The sequence below is a fragment of the Euprymna scolopes genome, chromosome 31, assembly GCF_053919585.1.
Source record: "Euprymna scolopes isolate OS-2025 chromosome 31, ASM5391958v1, whole genome shotgun sequence".
Classification (NCBI taxonomy): domain Eukaryota; kingdom Metazoa; phylum Mollusca; class Cephalopoda; order Sepiida; family Sepiolidae; genus Euprymna; species Euprymna scolopes.
In genome coordinates, this window is record NC_136512.1 from 2,340,986 (window position 1) to 2,363,847 (window position 22,862).

The window sequence follows — 22,862 nt, forward strand, 5'->3', positions numbered from 1 at the left end:
CACCCGATTGGATTAGAGGGGATCACAATGTTATGATGACTGAACTTATGCATTCATGACCTGAAAGTTTCACCTCTCTGTTTTACATATTGACAATGTGTGACTAAGAAAGCAATACCTATCATGGACATGCGTCAGAAGCAGAAATGCGTCATTGAATTGCTGGCAAAAGTACATTGGGAATGGTGGTGACTATGTAGAAAAATAAATTCTAAGGCACAAAAGGTCACTCATTTTAATGGTACTACTCTTGTCTTTATAGCTCTTCAACTTTTTGAGTTAAAAAAAAAGGAGACTTTACTTTTGGAACAGCCCTTCTATGACAAAGTGCGCTACGGACATCCATGCACAGCCATCGTTCATTGCTGGCAAAAGTGCATTGAAAATGATGGTGACTATGTAGAAAAATAAATTCTGGGTCAAAAAAAGGTTGCTAGTTTTAATGGTACTATTCCCGTCTTCATAGCTCTTAAACTTTTTGAGTTAAAATAAAATAGGAGGCTTTACTTTTGGAACAAACTTTGTAAAAATATTGAATAAAGTCGGATGGTTTTTAATAGTAGTATTTATCTTCACTTTATATCGAAACTTCTGCATATAAAACTTTAATGTTTTGTTTTGTTTACTTGTGAGTCACTACTTATCAAGACCCAAAGGCCACTCGAGGATAAGGGTGTATAAATGTAACATGGTAGTTTAGTAATTGTAAAATGATTAAAGGCAACTGTCTCCTCTGGGCAAAAACCTAATAAAATATGCTATCCGCCTTCGTGCACGACCAGTATTTGGTTGCACCTCTTTTTTATTTATCTGTTTTATCGTTGAGTTCTTTTTTCGTTATATTCTTTTTTCGTCTAGGGATATAGAGGATCTGATTCAGCAAAATATTGATTATTTGGTCAACGACATCACATTACGGTTGAAACATTTGCCACAAAATCCTCATGCTCCTATCGTGTTGAAAGTGATTCTGCAGTTTGGTCACCGCCAGCTACTTCCACTCATCCAAGACACAATCACGAATGTAAGTAAGCGACTTTATGAAATATAGCAAAGAAAACAAAGCTCTGATTAACAGGGTTGCAGAGTCAGAAGATGAAAGGTCCGAGCAACCAACTGTTGCAAACTGAAAAACTGTCCATAAAACTCGCTCACATTCCTCAAGTGTTTGTAAATTAACTCAAAATATATTGAACGTTTTACGCCTTTTGTTCCAGTCATCATCACACCTTAATTAACAATTCTATTTCCAATCACCTAATATTAAAAATCATGTTTAATTTCTCTTCAACAACGTCCAGCGAGTGAAGTTTTTTTTTTTTTTTTTTTTTTTTATTACATTTTCACCCCAAACAAGGCACATTGCCACTTTGGTGTAGGGGGCTACTATCAGGGGAAACATCTACTGGGGTACTATGTAGGGATTAGGGCAGCGAGATGTTGGTTCACGTTGCACTTGAACTTATGCATGTCAGTACAGTTGGGGAAGCAGTGACCCGGAATGGAATTCCAAAGTCTAGCAGTTCTGGGGAAGAAACTACTGGAGTAGAAGGATCTTTTACATCTAGGGATCTCTACAGTGTGGGGGTGGGATTTTGCAGCTTGTCGGGTCTGTCGAGGGTGTTCACGTCGTGGGGGCACAAGTGCTTGCAGTTCTTCAGAGCATTCACCATTATAATACTTGTAGAACAGGCAGAGGGATGGAACGTTTCGACGACGAAGTCACCAGATTTGTCTGCTCTGGGTCTTGTTTAGTCTTTGGAACTTGGCTGTTTCTTCAACGAGGGTCCTGGTTGATGAGAGGATCCAGTCAGACAGGCTGCCACTCTCCCCACGTTGCTTTTGAATTGAAAATTTTGTTTTTAAACAAAAACAAACAATAAAAAGAATAATTTTTTGGCTTCAAAAATTAGATACAAAGTTTTCCGATTCCAATACCAAATCTGATACCCCCTCTCCCCCCAAAAAAATTCTGATTTTTACGATTCCCAATTCTGATTCCTGTTAATTGTCCAATACTACTCAATATCATGAACAAATGAAATTATAAATAATCTGCAACATTTACTAAATCCCAACACTAATGCCAAGATCTTGCTTTTTTGATTTTGTAAAGAACTTTTATTTTTTTGCTTCCAGATTTTGGAGTGCCTCGATGATCACCAAACCGTTTATGTTACAACATTCATGCAAGTCTTGCATGAACTCTGCCGTGCCATCAGTCATTGGTTCCCAAATGAACAGGTGAATTCTCCTTTCATGTTCAGCCGTAACAAATCGATGAAAAGATTTTAACGTTTGATCAAATATGATTATTAAAAGAAGATTTTAACGGTTGATTTTACTACAACAAATTAAGGCACGACAAAAGTTTTTGCTAATTTTTTATCCGTGTCATATTTTATGAATTACGGCATGACTGTTCCTTTTGTTTGATTTTTTTTTTTACATTAAAAATCTTCCCTCCCAAAAATATCCCCATTTCACCAGAGATTGGAGGTAGTGTTTCTGCCATTTCCTTAGATATCCATTCATTTGTTTTCCTCTCATGCCTGTTATAAAGCATGGTGTCATCAGCAAATATACCCATCTCAGAGACAATTTTATCAGGGAGGTCATTACTTGCTTCAATAAAGATAACTTGAAATTGCTTTTGCCAGGGAATTAAAACGCATGTTTTTATATTCTTGGAAGATTTTAACGTTTTGAATTAAAGAAGGAGTAAGACTACATATTTAGGATTAGTTTAGTTCTGTTTTCATTTAGTTAGTTTAGTTCTGTTTTCATTTAGTTAGTTTAGTTCTGTTTTCGTTTAGTTAGTTTAGTTCTGTTTTCGTTTAGTTAGTTTAGTTCTGTTTTCGTTTAGTTAGTTTAGTTCTGTTTTCGTTTAGTTAGTTTAGTTCTGTTTTCATTTAGTTAGTTTAGTTCTGTTTTCGTTTAGTTAGTTTAGTTCTGTTTTCGTTTAGTTAGTTTAGTTCTGTTTTCGTTTAGTTAGTTTAGTTCTGTTTTCGTTTAGTTAGTTTAGTTCTGTTTTCATTTAGTTAGTTTAGTTCTGTTTTTGTTTAGTTAGTTTAGTTCTGTTTTTGTTTAGTTAGTTTAGTTCTGTTTTCGTTTAGTTAGTTTAGTTCTGTTTTCGTTTAGTTAGTTTAGTTCTGTTTTCGTTTAGTTAGTTTAGTTCTGTTTTCGTTTAGTTAGTTTAGTTCTGTTTTCATTTAGTTAGTTTAGTTCTGTTTTCGTTTAGTTAGTTTAGTTCTGTTTTCGTTCAGTTAGTTTAGTTCTGTTTTCGTTTAGTTAGTTTTTTTCTTCTGTTTGATTGAGTGTCTTTTTTTTTTTTTTTTTTTTTTTTACTGTTTTCTTTTTACTATTTTTATTTTTTCCAGGAACCTGTAGAGCACGATTCTGTCATGGTCGATGCTGACAAATCTTTGGACTCTAAAAACACAAAATGGTTGGTCGACTTTTTCGTTCAGTATCACAAAGATAGGCGGACAGCGGCGGGAGAATTTGATGAAAATGATGACGCGTCAAAAACCGAAATGGATTGGACTCCAGCTTTGTCCCAGACAGAAAAAACTGACGATGCTGAAGACGAAGAAGAAAAGGCTCCACCACCGAATCATGTGACGATAATTCTAGAAGTAAATATTTTATATAAAATTATTTGGTGCTTGTCCAGAATTATCCCGATGGTAAAAAAAACAAAAAAAAAACAAGAAAAATTTGTACAAAATCAATGTTTCATTTTGAATAGCCAGTAAATTATGGGAATGACCAGTCTGTGGTCTATACCGAAATAAAGGTTTTGTCCAGAATTCACCCTATATTAAAAAAACAAATAAAGAAAAACCTGTATGAAGTATGTACTCATGACAAAATTAAAATTATCATATTCCAAAAAACATGTAAATTGATTAAGTAGTTTTATTTTCATAAAGAAAACTATTTTTGAGCGATTAATAGGAATTCATAGGCATAAATCTGGTATTATTGAGTTATCTCCCTTTGTTTATTGACATTTTTTTTTTTAATGTTAAGCAAGAGTTACTTCTCAGATACTCGTAAAATTTGATTTTCATATTTAAAAATAAAACTACTTGATAAATTTATATGATTTTTGGAATATGACATTTTAATTTTGTCACAAGTATATACATCATAAATATTTTTCTTTGTTTATGGGTTTTTTTTTTTATAGATAGAGTGAATTCTGGACAAAAATCACTTATTTATATTTTGTCTGAATCATAAAGGTCATATCTTGAAAGACTGGGAATTTATTATACAGGGTGTCCTAAAATGAATTATCTGTTTAGAATATAAATTAGTATCAAAATGGATGATTAATTTTGGGGCAACCTGTATTATTTCAAGCTTAAAGATGACAGACCAATGGATAGGCATAAAATACAAAAAACTTTTTTCTTTGTTGAAAAAAATAAAAATATTTCTTTCATATAATTAAATTTATTTCTTTGTTGAAAAAAAATTTAAAATATTTCTTTCATATAATTAAATTTATTTCTTTGTTGAAAAAAAAAAATTTTGTTTCTTACAATTAAATTTATTTCTTTGTTAAAAAAAATTAAAAATATTTCTTTCATATAATTAAATTTATTTCTTTGTTGAATAAAAATAAAATCATATTTCTTTCTTACAATTAAATTTATTTCTTTGTTGAAAGAAAATAATACACTTGAAAAATATAAAAACATTTCTCTCATATAATTAAATTACTTTCTTTCTTGAAAAAAAAAATATTTCTTTCTTACAATTAAATTTATTTCCTTCTTAAAAAAAATAATGTACTTGTAAAAAAAAAAAAATTTCTTTCGTATAATTAAATTTAAATCTTCACGTGTTCATGTCAGCAGAAGATACCAATATGATCTTGGGTCAGGTTTTAAATCAATGATTATTGTACGTATCATTAGAGATGTTATCCTTAAATAAATCAGTTTCTTCATCAAAAACACTTTTTTTTTTATTCGACACAGTCATCACGAATTTCAATCAATTTCGTTCTCCATTTCAGGTGATGTCCCGCGTAAAACATTTGCTTTCCTCAGAAGATGTTCGTCTTAAACTCGTCGTATTAGACACAATCACTGCAGCTGTATATTCAATCCAGCCTCATACGGGTAAGTCTGCTATCGTGAATAATTGCAGAAATATTTTTTTATATTAAACGTTTTTAGCACGTTAAAAACAGGCAAAAGTTATACGGATGAAGTTTTGCATCTTTGTTATGATAAGGTGCAGCAAACTAAGCAGTATGTTATCTGTTTGATGCAGAGTTTGGGATTAATAGGGATTAGTATTTAATTTAAAAAATAACCACAAATTCAACCAATAATTTGACAAAGTACTTATTCTAAATCAACAGTTTATAACTTTTGCCCATTTTTAATGTGTTAACTAGTCAAATATATATGCTAGCAGGCCGCTCGGCATTGGCCATTCGTAAGATATGCTTAAATACAAGGTGGAACGATAAAATTGTCGCCCTAAATAAAATAATACTACAGCTTTATTTTAAAACTTTTATTGAAAAAATCAATTCAGGTAACTTGATTATGTAGTAGAGCTGACATCTATTCAATGTAGCTGCCTTCAGCCTCAATCATCGACTTGATACAGGTCTGGAACTGGGAGCATGTCTTTTTCACAAGCGCCGCAGAAGCTCGGGGAATACTCGGCAGATGGTGATGATCAGGCAGGCTTTGGTGTTGTGGGAGGTCATGTTGGTGATGTTTTTGATGTATAACCAAATGAAGTAGCGAAGTAGACCAGCAAGTTAAAGTTGGGGGAGAAGGGTGGGGGCAGTGAGGAAAGGGTACAAAGTCGTAGCACACCTGAAGTCAAGCCTGGGTCTCTTTGGACTTGTGGGCCTTCGCTAAGTCCTATTGCCACACCCAACATCTGCCAGCGGCCACCTAATTGCACCAGGGGATCACCACACTCTTCAGCACATCAAGGTACACTTTGGTGTTGACTTTCAAGCCGACTTCGAAGATGTGAGGTGGCATGATGTGGCCCTCACTTAAAACCACACCAAAGACAATAGTCATGACCGTGACCGAAAATTTTGATTTCATGTCCCTGTTATTCGTGGCAATCCAGCGATGCATTTTGAGGGTGCTGGCAATGGTCCTGTTGTCATAACTAGGGCTATGACAATAGTATATTCTTTTCATTGTTTAGACTCTTGAGTATATATCCGACACAAACAACCGAGAACCACATCACTCTACATAAACACATATAAGATATCAATGGATATTTACTTGAGAATCAAAACAAGGAAAAGAATATGCTGTTGTCATAGCCCTAGCCATATATATAAATTTACCTGTCATCCGTTTTTCAAAAGATGAAATCACCCGATTGTCAAAGACAAGATACAAGCAAGCAAGGTCCACAGAGTTTATATATATATATATATATATATATAAATAGGAGGCTTTATTTTGGAATGACCCTCAACTATATATATATATATATATATATATATATATATATATATATATATACACACACACGCACGCACATATATGTGTGCGTGAATGAAACGTGGAAAATTCTGTGTAGCTTAATTGCTGCATATATGTTCCAAACTTACTATATAATTGAATTAACATGTTCCTATGAGAATTTTCTTTTGGAATTGACGCAAAAAAGTGAATCTGAACAAATCAGAGAAAGAAAGACGGCAGTAATTAGAACCGTTTGCTTTTTAGCGTTCATTTGAATGGCTTTACGATTCAGTTGCCGCAAATCTTTTTTGTCAAATTTTCACTCAGTTTTTTTTTTTTTTTTTTTTTCCAGATCATCTTCTTCCAATGGTTCATCAAGTATGGAATCCTTTTGCACAGAAATTTTCGGATAAAGAAATTGTTGTTAGGATAAAAGTGAGTTTAACTTTTATTGGATTTATTGGTACTTATACAGATTAAGGACTGTAATATTGATTGAGATTGTCAGACTGACTTCCTCATCTTTTTTTTTTTTTTTTTTTTTTTTTTTTTTTTTTACAAAGGCATCACCACATTATCAAGGCCCAGAGGCCACTCAAGGATAAGGGTTAAAGAGTGTACAGTAGAAATTGGTCAATATAGTAATCATTAGTAATGAAAATTTGGTAAATTTAATAACTTATATGGAACGGCTCATCAAGAACTTATTTACTTTAGACTTGAACACAACCATATTGTAGTCAGCCGGAAAGCAGGAAAACGGAAGACAATTCCACAGGCGTGCAGTTCTAAGGAAGAAGCTTTGTTCATGGAATCTACGTTTAGGTTTAGGCACAGATAAAGAGTGGGGGAAATTATTGATAGTGTTTACAGCTAGACGAGTGTTTCTTGTGAAAGTTTGGCGAGGGGGGACCATAGATTGAAGCTCAGTCGAACACTTTCCATGAAAATAACGATACATCAGAGACAAACTCGCAACATCTCTTCTGTGAGATAGAGGTTGCAAGGAGGAGAAAAGGACATCTCCTACGAGGCTACGAAGTCTATTTTGAACTCTATCAAGGCAGGACAAGTACTTTCTAGCAGCTCCTGCCCAGATGTGGCAACAGTACTCCATCCTTGGACGTACCTGGCTCTTATATAGGTAGAGAATAGCATCAGCAGTGAGATATCTACTGGATCGATAGAAAGATCCCACCATTTTTCCAGCGGCCTTGGCAACAGATTTGATATACGTGTTCCATTTAAGATCAGGAGTAATGGTCAAGCCCAGAAGCTTGTCAAAACTTGAGGCCTCCTGAAGACGAGAGCCATTCATTTCAATTGATGACAAATGTGAATTAGAATGTTGGTTGTTATTGTCACAACGTTTCGGCCGTTTTGACCTCCGGCCTTCGTCAGGTGTTTTGTATTGAACTGGGGAACCGTTTGTTAGGAGTCTCGAACCCAACCCTTTATTATTATTACGGGGGTACCGTGTTCGGACTCCAGCTAGGCTTTGGGACATAGTTACTGATTCTCTGTTTTGAATGTTACTTTTTCACTGCCTTCGTTCAAGATTGAACTCAGCACCTTTGGGTAACTGTAAACTTTGATACAACGTCTAGGACCACTCGGCTATATGTCACTATGTCACTCCGACAATCTCAATCAATGAAAACACCTCATCTCAAAAATACAGACAATTACTGACTGTACAATTGTCGGAATTTTTTTCTACGGCAGAGATCAGCATCCCATTCTTATTTATAATCGTCCTTTGCGAGTTGAAAAACATTTGCAGAAATGGTGTTCTGTGTGCGGATGCTATTGTTATCGATGCAACAAAAGTGAGTACAGCCTTTGATTAGCATTTGAAAAAAGGTGACTTTAGGGTTGATATGACTAAAACGATGAAGATGATATCTGACGCTAAAGAAATGATATTTTTCACACGGCAAATACCCATGCAGCATCTGCAAACTTGAAAGTGACTCAAACTCCATTAATTGAATTGAATTCAATTTATTTAGCAAAAAAAACAAAAAACAATTGTGCTTCAATGCCATGTTGGGAAAAGGTAGTAAAAACTTACAGAGAAGACGACTCAGTCGTTGAGCATTTGTCATAAATTGTTGCATTTATTCACTTGGAAGTCTGTTCCGAGGTCCAGGAGTTCTAATTGAGAATGCAACTCTCCTTTAGTTCAATCGAAATCGGTGATAAAAATCTTAAGTTTTTTGGGTCGGCTTTCATAGAGCAGATCTGATAGACCCTGCACCATTCGAGTAGCCAATCTTTGGACTCGCTCCAAATGCCGGACATCACGTATTAGATATGAATTAGATGCATGAACACCATACCCTAACAGTGGTCTGATGAGGGAAAAATAAAGAGTGAGAAATATTTCAGAATGCACCTTTACAGAAAGAACGTTGCATGAGAAATAGAATGCATCTTGTTTTGTTAGCTGCTTGAATGCAATGTTTAAATGGTTTAAAGAATGAGTCGACTACAAAGCCAAGATCTTATTCACCTTTTCAAAAATAAAAGCCTAGTCAGCATTTATTGACATTAAGGTTTAAATACCATTCAATAAACCATTGAAGGCTAAACTTGAGATTGTCAGTTTTGCTTCAATAACATGTGGGGAAAAGAGCTAACAATTTAGATGAGGACCACAGGAGTCGAGCACCTGTCAAAATTCACCTTAAATTGTTGCATTTTTGGTGCATTTATTAACTCAGTTTGAAGTTCCAATGTCCAAGGATTCTGATTGAAAATGCAGCCCTTCTTTGGTTTAATCAAAATCGGTGCTAAAAATGTTAAGCTTTTTCAATCGGTTTTCATAGGGCAGATCCAAAAGACCCGTCTTTAAACTCTCTCCAAATGCTGGATATCTCATATTAGATATGGGAAAGAGGTCTAGATACCATACTCTAGCAGTGATTTGAAAAGAAAGACATGATTTGGTAGAAAGTATTAAGTAATTTGAAACTGTATTCTTTGTATCATCCATATTAAGGATTGAACCTTCAACCTCCAGAACTGAATGCAATTTTACCCAGTACTTTATCTATTACACTATGGGTTCTTGTGGACTCCAGATTCCAGAGTTTGACAGAAAGATTCTCTGAGTTCGACAAGATACATCTGAAGAAGCTCAAAGGAAATTTTGTGCGAAATAACAATCAAGATGAGAACGGTAGTCCAAATAATTCAAATTATCAATCCTCACCTCAAAAACAAATTTTTTGATTTAAAAACGTCACATGATTTTTAAAAAAAGAATCTTTTTCTATTCTCTTCAGGCTTTCCAAACTTTATTGGATATTTCCAAAGTGTGTGGATCCTTTATCCGAAAGCGGACAACCAAAGAAGTCTTTCCCAAATTGTGCAACTTTCTTAAATCACAGTCCAAACTCAGGTAACATTTAATGCTACTAAGACCAAACTTCTTTCCTTCAACAATTACAAACAAATCTTCTCAACCATCGATTGCTAGAACAAATAACACCCTATCTTTCAATCTCCTTGGCCTCACATGCACAGGCAAGATGATTTGAAACCAAATACATTGAAGACATTGTCAAGGCTGCTGCAAAGAAGATGGGCTCCCTCTACCATGCTAGAAAATTACTCACACCTAAGAGTATCATATATTTCTACAAAACCATCATTTGCGTTTATGCATTTAACATTGGTGTTACTCACCGTGTTGCCTAGAATATATATTCTATAATTCATAATAATCCGTTCATTGGTTTCAGAATGCATCTTGTGCCTAAATTTGTAACATGGTCATTAATCTTCTTCAACAGTGTTGTTACATTTTAACACTTGGACCCAACATGTTGTATCTAGAACAGTCGCAAAAGAAACAAAAAAGGGAAGAAATTCAATTCAGCTTATTCTTTTAGTTGAAATTAAAGGCATTTATTGACAGTACTTTCCAAAATAATGTATTGCATCTTGTTTTAAAAGTCTCTTAGTTCATCTCGTTTGGCATGTAGTTATCAAACCCCTGCCATCACGATACAGGCTTAAAAGTATCTCACCGCCATGTGCCACACGTTCATCTTATGCTGGCATGCGCTTTTCAGTCCTCCGTCACACATGTATGTTTGTCATCTTTTTCTGTCCACATACGTCCTTTTTTTTTTTTTCTTTCTTTCCCTTCTCTTCCTCTCCTGTGATGTCACTTTGCTCATTTGCATATATGTCATGCAGCTGCTGCTCTGTTCCAAATTTATAGAAAAAAAGAAAAGAAAAGGTTGGATGCGGCATAAAATAACAAAAATTCTTTTTATTAGTTATTTTTATTGAAACCAGAAAATTTTTAGAATTTGTTTCTTTTTTTTTGGGGGGGGGGGGTAATTTTTTATGTCACTCAACAAGTTTTCTATAATTTACTTCTTAAAATTTTTTTTTTTTTATTGAAACCAGAAAATTGTTAGAATTTGTTTTGTTTTTTTTTTGAAAGCATCTTTTGTGTCACTCTACAAGTTTTCCATAATTTACTTCTTAAAAAAAATTTTTTTTTTATATCTTTCCAGCCATAATTGTGGCGTTGGCTACAGTTTTACCCAAGCTTACAAAATGCAGCAGACAATTTTGAACTCATTGGGAATCCTTTGCACTAATGTAAGTCATTGTTTTTGTTTATTTTTAGCAGGGAAACCTGGCATTGTCCAGGATTGAATTAAAATCAACAAATGTTCCACACTTTAACTCTTGTCATGAAATCACCCATTTTTCAATCAAATCGATTGATTGCCCGCTCTAGTTGCCATGCACAAAGAGGAAGCATCACATGCCTTCCTGCAGTAACTTAGTCCACAATACATTGTAGTCTACATTGCACTGTAGAGAACCTACTGTTAATTTTATAAAATTATTTTTATATAATAACTTTAATTAAAGTTTAAAATGCAAAAGTTAAGTTTCGTGGTTCAGTTCTGCTCTATACAGAAACATTCATTTCAAACACATCCCTGTTTAATTAAAGAACCTACTGTTGATTTTATACGATCTGTAAGAATTCTAGTGTGTGATGTCAGTTTTATTTCAGAAAGTTTTTTTTGTAAGTTATCCATTTTTTATTAAATCATTTTAATTAATAACTCTTAATATCAACAAAACTATTGCATATATATAGGCAAAATAAGAGAATAAAATTACAAATGAATAACACCAAACATTAATTCATTATGAACTGTTTAAAAAATAATTATATAGATTAGATATTCTGATAATTGTTTACATCTGCACCATATATACGGTATATGCTGCAGACGTAAAAGGGAAAAAGAATTAGAGAACAACAGAAACAATTCAAGGACAGCTTCAAGGTGTCCCTCAAACAGTTTGCTTTGTATTAATTGGGGACATCTAGCCAAAAACAGATGTTCCTGGCATACTGCAAGCTACAAAGAGGCCACGATTGCTGAACCTAGTCACATTGAGCAGAGATATTCTACAGCGAGCGGAGATATTCTATTAGGAAAGACAGAGCAATCAGCTCATCTGCTACAGTATCATCTCATTAGTACCCCACGTGTGGAAGATACTTCTGAGTTTAGATCGGACTGATGAGTCATCGTCAGACACACAGAACAACCGTATGATCATGGTCAACTTTGCAAACTATGGAGTATTTTAAAATAAGCTGTGTTATTAATTTTGACAGCAGCAAACCATTTTGATGGTAATATATGAATAAGCAAAACTAAACCAACAACATAGAGAAAAAATAAGACAATAAATTTACAAATTAATAACACTGAGTTTTAATGAAATAATAGTTATGCAAATTGTACTTTATAAGTTATATTTCCAAATATTATGTTGCATTAGTGCTTTAAATAATAGCCAGTCTAATGTTAATATAATAGTTATAAATAGTTTAATGTTAATATAACAGTTATAAATAGTTCAATGTTAATATAACAGTTATAAATAGTTTAATGTTACTATAACAGTTATAAATAATTTAATGGTAATATTACAATTATAAATAGTTTAATGGTAATATTACAATTATAAATAGTTTAATGGTAATATAACAGTTATAAATAGTTTAATGGTAATATAACAGTTATAAATAGTTTAATGTTAATATAACAGTTATAAATAGTTTAATGGTAATATTACAATTATAAATAGTTTAATGGTAATATTACAATTATAAATAGTTTAATGGTAATATAACAATTATAAATAGTTTAATGTTAATATAACAGTTATAAATAGTAATATTACAATTATAAATAGTTTAATGGTAATATTACAATTATAAATAGTTTAATGGTAATATAACAGTTATAAATAGTTTAATGGTAATATAACAGTTATAAACAGTTTAATGGTAATATAACAGTTATAGATAGTTTAATGGTAATATAATAGTTATAAATAGAAAAAACTTTTGCATTTATATTTAGTTATAAAAAAATTTTCTTTGTTGCAATTTAAAATTAAAAATTTTCTTTCTAACTTTTTTTTTTATTTAATTATTTTATTATTTGTTTTAGGATTGAATAATTTTTCTTGCCTTTTTTTTATCTTGCATTCAGCTTGGCATTGAAGGTAAAGAAGTGGACGATATTGCCACAGCATGTATTCCCTATCTGAGTGACCACGGACATCCGGAACTGAAAAAGGTTTGTAACATCATGTTAGACAATAAGGATCAAATATGTTTGAGGCACTCTAGGATAAGCAACAACTAAAAGGACATTTTTTACTGTGTTTTTACTTTAATTTTTTTTTATTGCGAACTGTTATCCTCATCTTTTTAGTTGTTGTTTCACGTTCGACCAACTATTCCTCTGGCCTTCGTCAGGTGGTAACCGTGACGGGATAGGAATGCTGAATCTCCTAACTGCATCCTCAGTAATTACTGCCATCCATAGTTGTTGTTGTCTCACCACGTTTTGGCCAAGTAAGCCTATGGCCGGCTTTGGGTAGGATTGAAACCGCTATCTTCAGACAATGTTCATCTGGAACCGTAGAGATTCAACGTCTCTATCCACTGCGCCACGAGCCGCGAAGGGCGATCAATGTTGGATTTTTTGGTCTTATAAATCCACGTTTATTTTTATTATCTGATTTTCCATGGTCGGGTCTGTACCGAATGGTATGTATATTATTTAATTGGAATTCATTATTGAGATGAGTTTTATTTACTAATTTGTTTTTATTGGAGAAAAAAATCCGCAATAAAAATAAATTAATAAATAACACTCATCTCAATAATAAATTCCAATTAAATAATGTTTTTACTTGTTTTAAACTAGAGTTGTAATTTTATTTGAATGGAGAATTCTTCTGATGTAGCAGACAATCGACACTGCATCCAAAAATAGCAGATGATATGATTGATATGTTTTAAACAGAAGACAAATTTCTATCATCATTTTGTTTGATACGACTATCTGATTGGTCTTTCTTGTGTAATCCCATATCTATATATGATATCTATATGTGATATCTATATATGATATCTATATGTGATATCTATATTCGAGCAGAGGGAAGTCAGTTGGCCCTTTGAGTGTTTGATGGTCAGTTGAGATTTTTGTGCCTCTCAGATGGGCTCTTAACAAACTGATTGTGTTCACTTAGATTCGTATTGCGATTTGATTAGACTAAGAAATGTAAAATCCCTAAAGAATACAAAAAAAAACAGAAAAACTTTGTTGTTTTAAACTGGAATTTTAGTTGGAAAAAGAATTTGGTTATCGCAAGCTAACATATTTCCTAACTTCCGTGCTACCAAGGCAAATCACTTCCTTCATTGTTCTTCAGTATTTCTATCATGAAGCAATTTATGAAATAAAATAGAAGAAAAGGACATTATTGAAAAATATATAAAAAAAATTACAAAATTATAAAAAGATAAAAATGAGAACCGGTGTGTCAGTGTGATTATGAATCTAGGAGAAGGAAAAGAAGCTCTGACGTAAAAACCTGACGTACATTGTCTGCTCTGTCTTGTGGCAGCCATTGCACCAGCTGAGATTAGCAGTTGTACCAAAAAGTGTGGTTAGTTTTACACAAAGGCTTCATCACTATAAACAAATCATCTGTGTGAATTTCTAAACAACTAAGTTGTGGCGGAACCTCATACATCGAAATTGACGGCAGAATCATATTTATAACTAATTAAACAACAAAATGAAAGTTTATTTGCATACATAACTCAATTCCAAAACTGAGGATTATTTTAGCATGAATTTTGTGTGATTAAACTATACAGGAACAAAAGTCTCATCCCTTTACAGTAGAGATCCCTAGGTGCAAGAAAGCCTTTTACTCCAATAGTTTCTTCCCCAGAACTGCGGGTCTTTGGAACTCTCTTCCGGGATTCTGCTTTCCCAACTGTACTGATATGCAGAAGTTCAAGTGTAATGTGAACAAACATCTTTCTACTCATCTCCCTTCATAATGCCCCTGCAAATTAAGTCCCTGATAGTAGCCCCCTGCTTCAAAGTGGCACTGTACCTTGTTTGGGGTGAAAATTGAATTAAAAAAAAAAATTAACAAACGTTGATTAACGCAACTTTAGTATAACAATAGATATAAAGTTTTTGTTTGTTTGTCTGTTTGTTTAAACAAGGATTTTGGAGATAATAAAGTACATCGTATTATTTGGATTCTTCTATTGTTCTCATCTTCTCGCAATGTTTTAGTTGATGTAACCTTTGACCTTCTTCAGGTATGTCTTGTCGAAATCAGGAATTTTTCTATCAAAGTCAGGGATCTTCACTAAATTTTGAATGAAACCAATTATTTATTCCATGGGGGTAGCATGCCTCATTCAATGAGCTAGATAAGAAGTCTTCAACGATTTCCAATTGTATTCTTAGTATTGCCCACACTGAGGATTGAACCTTCAATCTCCAAAAGAGTATCACTTGCAACTGAATTTTAATACTTTATCCGTTAAGAAGATGAGAACAGTAGTCCAAATAATACAAATTATCAATCCTCATCTCAAAAATTCCAAAATGTTTTATATTTTCAATTTTTTTTTCAGGCGGCTTTGAAAACTTTTGAAAGTTTGATTCTAATTGAGCCTGATGGGATGTGGTTGAAATTGTCGTATGCAGCCAGTCCGATCATCTACAAATCTCCTGCGCCCATGTTTCAAGACGTTCAGGTAAATATTGGACAACCAAATTTTTTGCAGATTTTACCCTCCAAAATCTGAATTAAAAAAAAGACAATTCAACTCATTATATATTGTATAAATATATATACAAAGGGCAAATATCTGTGTGTATGTCTATATGTCCAGCTGAAACTAAGAAATACAAAATAAACAGCCACAAAGTTAGTATTGTCTTGACCAGCATTGTTCTTGATGTATGATATCTAAAATTCAGAAAAAAATATTCTGTGAAGGTCAACTGGGCAAGTTTTTGTTAGACGAGGGAGATGCTTTTTTTTCTTCTGGATTTTTAATGCAATTATGTATTACAGGGGCAATAAAAGAGATTATATTTAACAGGGATAACTCCAGTATATGAATTTTTTCAGCCATTAAAATAAGAGACAGGAATGAATTGAGTAGAGGATAAACAAAGGGTGAAGGAGAAGGACGAAAAAATGGGAAAGAAGGAAAAATAAATAGAAAAAATGTCATATTCCAAGAATCATATAAATTGATAAAGTAATTGTATTTCTAAATAAGAAAATCAAAGTTTATAAGGAAGCCAAAGGGATTGTGTCATATCACTATCTTGAAGAAACAAGGACAGATAACTTCACAATAATTCAAGCTTGCAAGATCAGCCTTTTAATGCCTACGATTTCCCATTATTTGCTTTAAAATGATTTTCTTTATAAAAATAAAACTACTTAATCAATTGATGGGATTTTTGGAATATGATATTTTTGTTCCATCACGGGTACGTACATCATATAGATTTTTTTAATATTTTTTTAATTTTTTTTTTTTTTAACACGGAGGATATTCTGGACAAAAACCCTTGATTCTACTATTTGTAAGAGGATATAAAATTGGACCAAGCTGTTTTGTTCAAGAAATTTATTTTACTTGTCTTGGGACGGGTATTCTTATCATCATCGGCTAAACATCTATTTGTTTTACGTGCTGGTATAAAGCAGTTGATTTTCAAAATAACCTATCTCTGACCAGGTTACTATTTATCCCTCACGTCCATTTTTACCACCACTTCCCATATTTTCCTTAGCCTTTCCCTATGATCTGAACCTGCTATCTCAACTGTTCTACATCTACTAATCCAAGACCTCTCATCGATTCTTTTACTGTGACCATACCATCTAAGTTTACTCTTCCGCACACATCTTCCTCTGAGTTCATCAATTCAAAGTCTGTCTTTAAAACTCACATTACACATCCACTCTTATCATTTCTCTCCATGCAACGCATGTCCTCAACCCTTACTCACGTCCTTTATAAGAAACGTCACTGAAGACCAAATTTTGTTAAATCTCTAGCTAATCACATCCTAAGATCATTCATAGACATTTATGGGCAGGAGCTGTTAGAAGCACTTTATCCTACCTTGACAGAGTTCAAAACAGACTTTGTAGCCTCGTAGGGGATACCCTTTTCTCTTCCCTGCAACCTCTTTCCCAGAGAAGAGACGTTTCGAGTCTGTCTTTGCTTTATTGTTATTTTCAGGGCAAGTGCTCGTGTAAGCTCCAATCTATGCCCCCCCTCTGGCCCGACTTTCATGAAAAACACTCGTCTAGCTGAAGCCACTATCGATAATTTTCCCCATTCTTTATTTGTATCTCAACCTAAAATTCCATGAACGAAGCTTCTTTCTTAGAACTGCATACCTGTGGAACTCTGTTCTTTTTCTCTGCTTTCCAGCTGACTACAGTATGGTCGTCTTCAAGTCCAACATAAACAAATTCTTGATGAACCGTCTCTTTAAGTAATCCAATTTACAAAATTTCCACTACTAACGATTACTACGATGACCACCATACACTCATTAACCCTTATCCTCGAGTGGCCTCCGGGCCTTGATAAGTGGTGACTCCTTTGTAAAAGAAAAAAAAAAAAAAACTAATCGCTCTTCTTAGATTGAGAATCATCATATTTTTTTTTTTCATTTTCTTTTCTTTTATTAGAATCGCTCCAGACAATGCATAAAGCCACTTGATGATGAGGGTTGTACTATCAAAAGTTTCATTAAAAAAATCCATTAAAAAAAAAAAAAATTTTTTTCATTTAATAAAAATTTATACAGTATTACTCGGCTTAAAATGTTCAAATGATGCAACTTAAATTTTTAAGATTTTAAAAGAAACAAAAAAACATTTCCAACTTTTGTTAAAGTCTGTGTAAGAAATGCAGCGTATGATTAGGGAAAACGAAAACATTTTTGTTTTTTTAGATTTTCTAAAAAGGAAAAAATAAATGACAAAGTTTGTTATCATAAGGATGGGTGTCACCGAACAAAAAAATTTTTAAGTGATTTTTCATTTAATAAAAAATAATACAACATTGCTTGGCTTTTAAAAATGTTCAAATTGTAACCTTACGAAATAATGCTTTCCAAAGATGGGACTAACTCTAATTGTATGTTTTTTTCAGTTTGACACTAATAAAGGAAAAGAATATTCCAACAGTATTGAACTCCTTTTCAAGACTACATTATTGCAAAGTAAATACACAACCAGCCAAATTGAACAGAACATTGTTTGATCGACTAAAACAATCATTAAACATTGATGAATGTTTGGATTATTCAGCCTACGGATTTCATCTCGGTTCAATTCACAACTTGATATGTGGAATAGCCAAAGGATTTCACGACTTACAGAGTCAGTCCGGAGTATTGATGGAGAATCTCATGTTAGTTCCAGGTCGGTTGGACGAAAAGAGAACAAATTGTGTTTTGCGAAAAGTTTATTTAATAAAAACCAATTTTTATTTTGTCCAGAAGCAATTTTGTTTTGAGGCGTTTGATTTTGGTAAAAAATGTTTTCATTTTTTTAATTTTTTTTTATTTTACTTCGGTCAAAAGCTCTAAGAAATCAAGGTGCCCCCTTTCCTAGTGCTAACACTTGACCTTTATATGAGATGCATTTATATTTGAATATTTCATTTTTTATTTCATTTTACTTTAGTCCCAACTTAAAACCAACACACAAAATTAATTGATAAAATACTTCGAGAAGCCATGCGTATTACCTCAGGATGTCTGAAGTCAACCCCACACAATGGCTACCGGTACAAAGCTCAATCACACCACACCACCCCACATAAGTAGGAAAGAGCCTACTCCAAAATGGATCCAAAACGTTGAGGAGGACACCAGGGACTAACCAATCCAACAATTTTTAAAAGATGTCCCAAATACTTTCAGACTCAAGTCCTGAATGTCCTCCTACAACTCAAAATTCTGCATAATTGCGTAGAATTTAAGATGAAAACGTTCAAGCACACAGAAATAAATTTATATATATATATATGTGTGTGTGTATATATATATATGACCTTGGTGTGTGTAAACAGTCTCTACCAAACTCTTCTTTTAATATTTGGGCTAAAGAGTTGAAATTTGAGATATATATATATATATATATATATATATATATATATATATATAGGGTTATTTGGCAAATTTCAATACTAAGGAATCAAAATTGAAAACAAAACATTTGTAGATCCGACTTGTGAAGCCATTTGATAAAAGTTCAATTAGTCACTCAAGACCGTCTATTGTCCAGTTTTTAAAATGTCTATTGCATTTTTACAAGGAGCACTTCTCACGTGCTTCTCTTAAAAATATGCAAATGTTTATTTTCCTTCGGGAATATTATTTTTATTATTGTTTTAATTATTGCTTGTTTGAGGTTATCTTCTAGAATTACCTTGGCAGAAGTTGTTGACTAAACCTGTTTGCATGCACAAATCTACATTCATAGGTTAAACAATATTTTTTTTTTTTTTTAACTATTTTTATGTGCATGGGAATGAGGTTGGAGAGTCGTATGTTTCGGTTTTGATTTTAGCCAATGAAACCCAAGTCATTTTTTTTTTTTTTTTTTTTTTTTTTTTAATTGCATTTTCACCCCAAACAAGGACAGTGCCACTTTGATGTAGGGGGCTACTATGTAGGGAGTTGAGCAGCAAGATGTTTGTTTACATTACACTTGAACTTTTGCATGTCAGTACAGTCAGGGAAGCAGGAACCTGGAAGGGAATTCCAAAGTCTAGAAGTCCTAGAGAAGAAACTATTCGAGTAGAAGGTTTTCTTACATCTACAGATCTCTACTGTGGAGGGGTGGGATTTTGTTGCTTGTCAAGAGTATTTACAGGCTCATAGTTCGTCGGAGCACCTACCATTAAAATACTTGTAAAACAGGCAGAGGGATGCAAAATTTCGTCGATAACAGTTGAAATCAAAATCACTACTACATATTGGGTACAATATAATAATCAATGGAGTACAAGGCTCAATAATAATAAATATGTAATTTGCATGCATTAAAATACCATGTGTGAATTAAATAAGTTCTGATCTTTTGAAATAAAACTATCTTTTTTAAGTGCTAAATAAGTGTGTGTATATATATATATATATATATATATATATGTATGTATATATATATATATATATGTATGTATATATATATGTATGTATATATATATATATAAAAAAAAAAAAAAAACTATGTATAATTATTCTACGTGACTTCATGTATACCACAAATAAAAAGCACGGATTTCCGAAACGATCGTACAGATAATTGACTTTGTTGTTGTTCCTTCTTATGAAACTGATTTTTAATTTAATTAAATTTTGATTTTTAAATTTTAAAAATTTTAAAACTTTTAAATTATAAATCACATTACTTAATATATATATATATATGTATACATACAGACACACGACGGGCGTTTCAGAAGTAATACCTCCTATTTTTTATTCCGCTTGAATGAGAGATCGCAAATTGCATTGTTATGATAACTGAACGTATGCTTTCATGACCCCAATACACCATTTTTTATTGCCTTTTCAAAGAATCTTTCTCAAAGTGGATCTTAACAATTACCTTTAAATGATCGAAGTTTGGTGAGATTTATGTTTGAGAGAGAGAGACGCAGACGCTGTCGCATATATTTTTTTTTTTTTTTATTTATTTATTTCTCGTTAAACTGCGTAGTAAAAATTTTAGAATTTCGTCATTCTAAAAATAGCTTTGTCAACGATTCTTTGGAATTAGATGACTTCTCTCCTCACAAAACAAGGGAGGAGAAGATAAGACTCATTTAAAAAAAAAAAAAAAAAAAAACTTAACCAGAAACATTGTTTCTGTTCCACGAAGAATCTAGTGTTATTTGATTTAAAGAAGTCTTCACTGCCAAATTTTCCGGGCGGATTATAAACAAGTAAGAATAATATTTGGTTTGTGTGTGTGTGTGTATATATATATATATATATATATATATATATATACACCGGGTTAAGGATATTGAAGAGTGATAACTAATGAATTTAACAAGGTTATTAAGAGTGCTCAATAAAAGAAGAGCAAAATATATTTTTATTAATGTAAACAAACTTAGATGGCGGCGACACTGGACATGCTCATGTTTCGGACAAGTCCTTTTCAGGTGACCTAATAAATTGTTGCTTTCCACAGAAGAAACCAGTCCTCAAATTATTGCATAGCAGGGGACATTTTTAAGGAGAGACGGCAGACATATATAACAACGATGAGGGAGAGAGTGAAGACATTTATACATGCACAGTTCTGTTCTGGGATGCTTGGGACTTCATATATAGACACTGACTGGAGATGTATACAAGTTCTTAACACCGAGGAGGGGAGATGCTAAATCTTGTAAGGATTACACAAAGTTCATTACAAGATTGTTAACACATTACCTTTTAGTTGTTGAAAGATGACACATGACAACAGTTTTACAAAAACACAATGATGATTCTTTATTCATTGGACCGGTCCAATGATGATGACGTCAGGAATTCAAACTTGTATCTACATGGTTTAATTTTCTACCAAAGGGGCAGCTGACCACTGACTGACTCCCAACTCTCTCTCTGACTGTCTGATCTCTGTTGACTGAAATTCAAACCCATAATATGGAGAAATGTCCTTTGTCTATGATGTCAGAAGTGTGTTTTTCAAACGTGACTAATTTCATGTGGCTATGCATGTTTTGTCCAAAACATACTTCTGCAAACAAACAATCCTCTCTTAACCTATTTTTTTTTTAACCTAACCTATTTTTTTAACAATGTATTTTTAATTTGTATTGTGCATTCTTTTCAGCTGACATTTTTAATATTCAGTTTTATAAAAGAATGAACAATCAATTCTTTTTACAATATAAACAATATCTAACTATTTCTAATAGAATTTAACAACAGACCTTTTTAATATTCCATTTCTTAACTTTGCTCACAAGGTTCGAGTCTCGGCTTATCCTCATCTCATTTTCACTTAATGTTCTTATTTACATGGAAAGGAGACAGCTTTTTTCTCGTAACAAAATCATATCTACGAGATATATTTTCCATCTACAAGTTGCGACGTTTATATCAACACTGCATGCTCCTCATTCGTTTCAATATACAAAGTTTTGTTTTAATTTCTTGCTCGCTTATGAGATCAACGAAAGTGTGCTGAAAATGTTACTTTTTTACTCTTTTTTCTGGTGACATCCAAACTTTAACCGTTCCTACGTTGCTTGTTACTTACTCATATAAAAAAGGTTGCCACTCTGATGAAGTCAAAAGGTCCTGTTTTTCTCAGATTATCAGTAGGGCTGTGACAACAGCATATTTTTTTCGTTCTTTTGACTCTCAAGTATATATCCGACACAGTCAATCAACCGAGAACCACATCACTCTATATAAAAACATAAGATATTAACAGATATATACTCAAGAGTCAAAACAATGAAAAGAATATGCTGTTGTCGCAGCTCTAATTATCACTCACCCAATATTGTCATTAGCGTTGTACCACTGGAAAGCAGGTAATTTTTAAGCAAAAATAAATTTTTGTATAAAAAAAAATTATTTTTTGGAGTAAAAGTTACAATGTTGTGTTTGTGTAGAAAAAATAAAAAAAACTTTCAAATCTCTCTCTCTCTCTCTCTAACTTGAACCATCCCAAGGGGTCACTTGACTTGCAAAAAAAGGTTGTTACTCTGATGAAAACCGCGGATGTCAAAAGGCCTTTTTTTCTCAGATTATCACACTCCCAATACAGAGTCGTGTCACTGGGAAGCAGAGGTTATTTTTAAGCAAATTTATTCGTAGTAACAGTTACGGTAAAAATGATGCGCAAAAAGTTGTAGAAAAAAAAAAATCTCAATAGTGATGAATTTTTTTTTTTAAATTTAAATAAAAAAAAAGAAATCTTGAA

General features: G+C 32.8%; 1 protein-coding gene across 2 annotated transcripts in view; it reads left to right on the top strand.

Moving 5' to 3' along the window:
• LOC145255587 (TELO2-interacting protein 1 homolog) overlaps positions 1–18,406 on the top strand; it is a 90,675-nt gene extending 72,269 nt beyond the window's left edge. For both annotated transcript variants that reach the window (XM_080114065.1, XM_080114066.1), the window contains 10 exons: positions 859–1,024; positions 2,140–2,244; positions 3,381–3,638; positions 5,033–5,138; positions 6,826–6,908; positions 9,764–9,879; positions 11,009–11,096; positions 13,028–13,114; positions 15,493–15,615; positions 18,052–18,406. In XM_080114065.1, coding sequence (XP_079970191.1) covers positions 859–1,024; positions 2,140–2,244; positions 3,381–3,638; positions 5,033–5,138; positions 6,826–6,908; positions 9,764–9,879; positions 11,009–11,096; positions 13,028–13,114; positions 15,493–15,615; positions 18,052–18,162 — 1,243 coding nt within the window. In that variant the 3' untranslated portion in view covers positions 18,163–18,406. The remainder of the gene's footprint in view (positions 1–858; positions 1,025–2,139; positions 2,245–3,380; positions 3,639–5,032; positions 5,139–6,825; positions 6,909–9,763; positions 9,880–11,008; positions 11,097–13,027; positions 13,115–15,492; positions 15,616–18,051) is intronic.
• Positions 18,407–22,862: the final 4,456 nt, after the last annotated feature.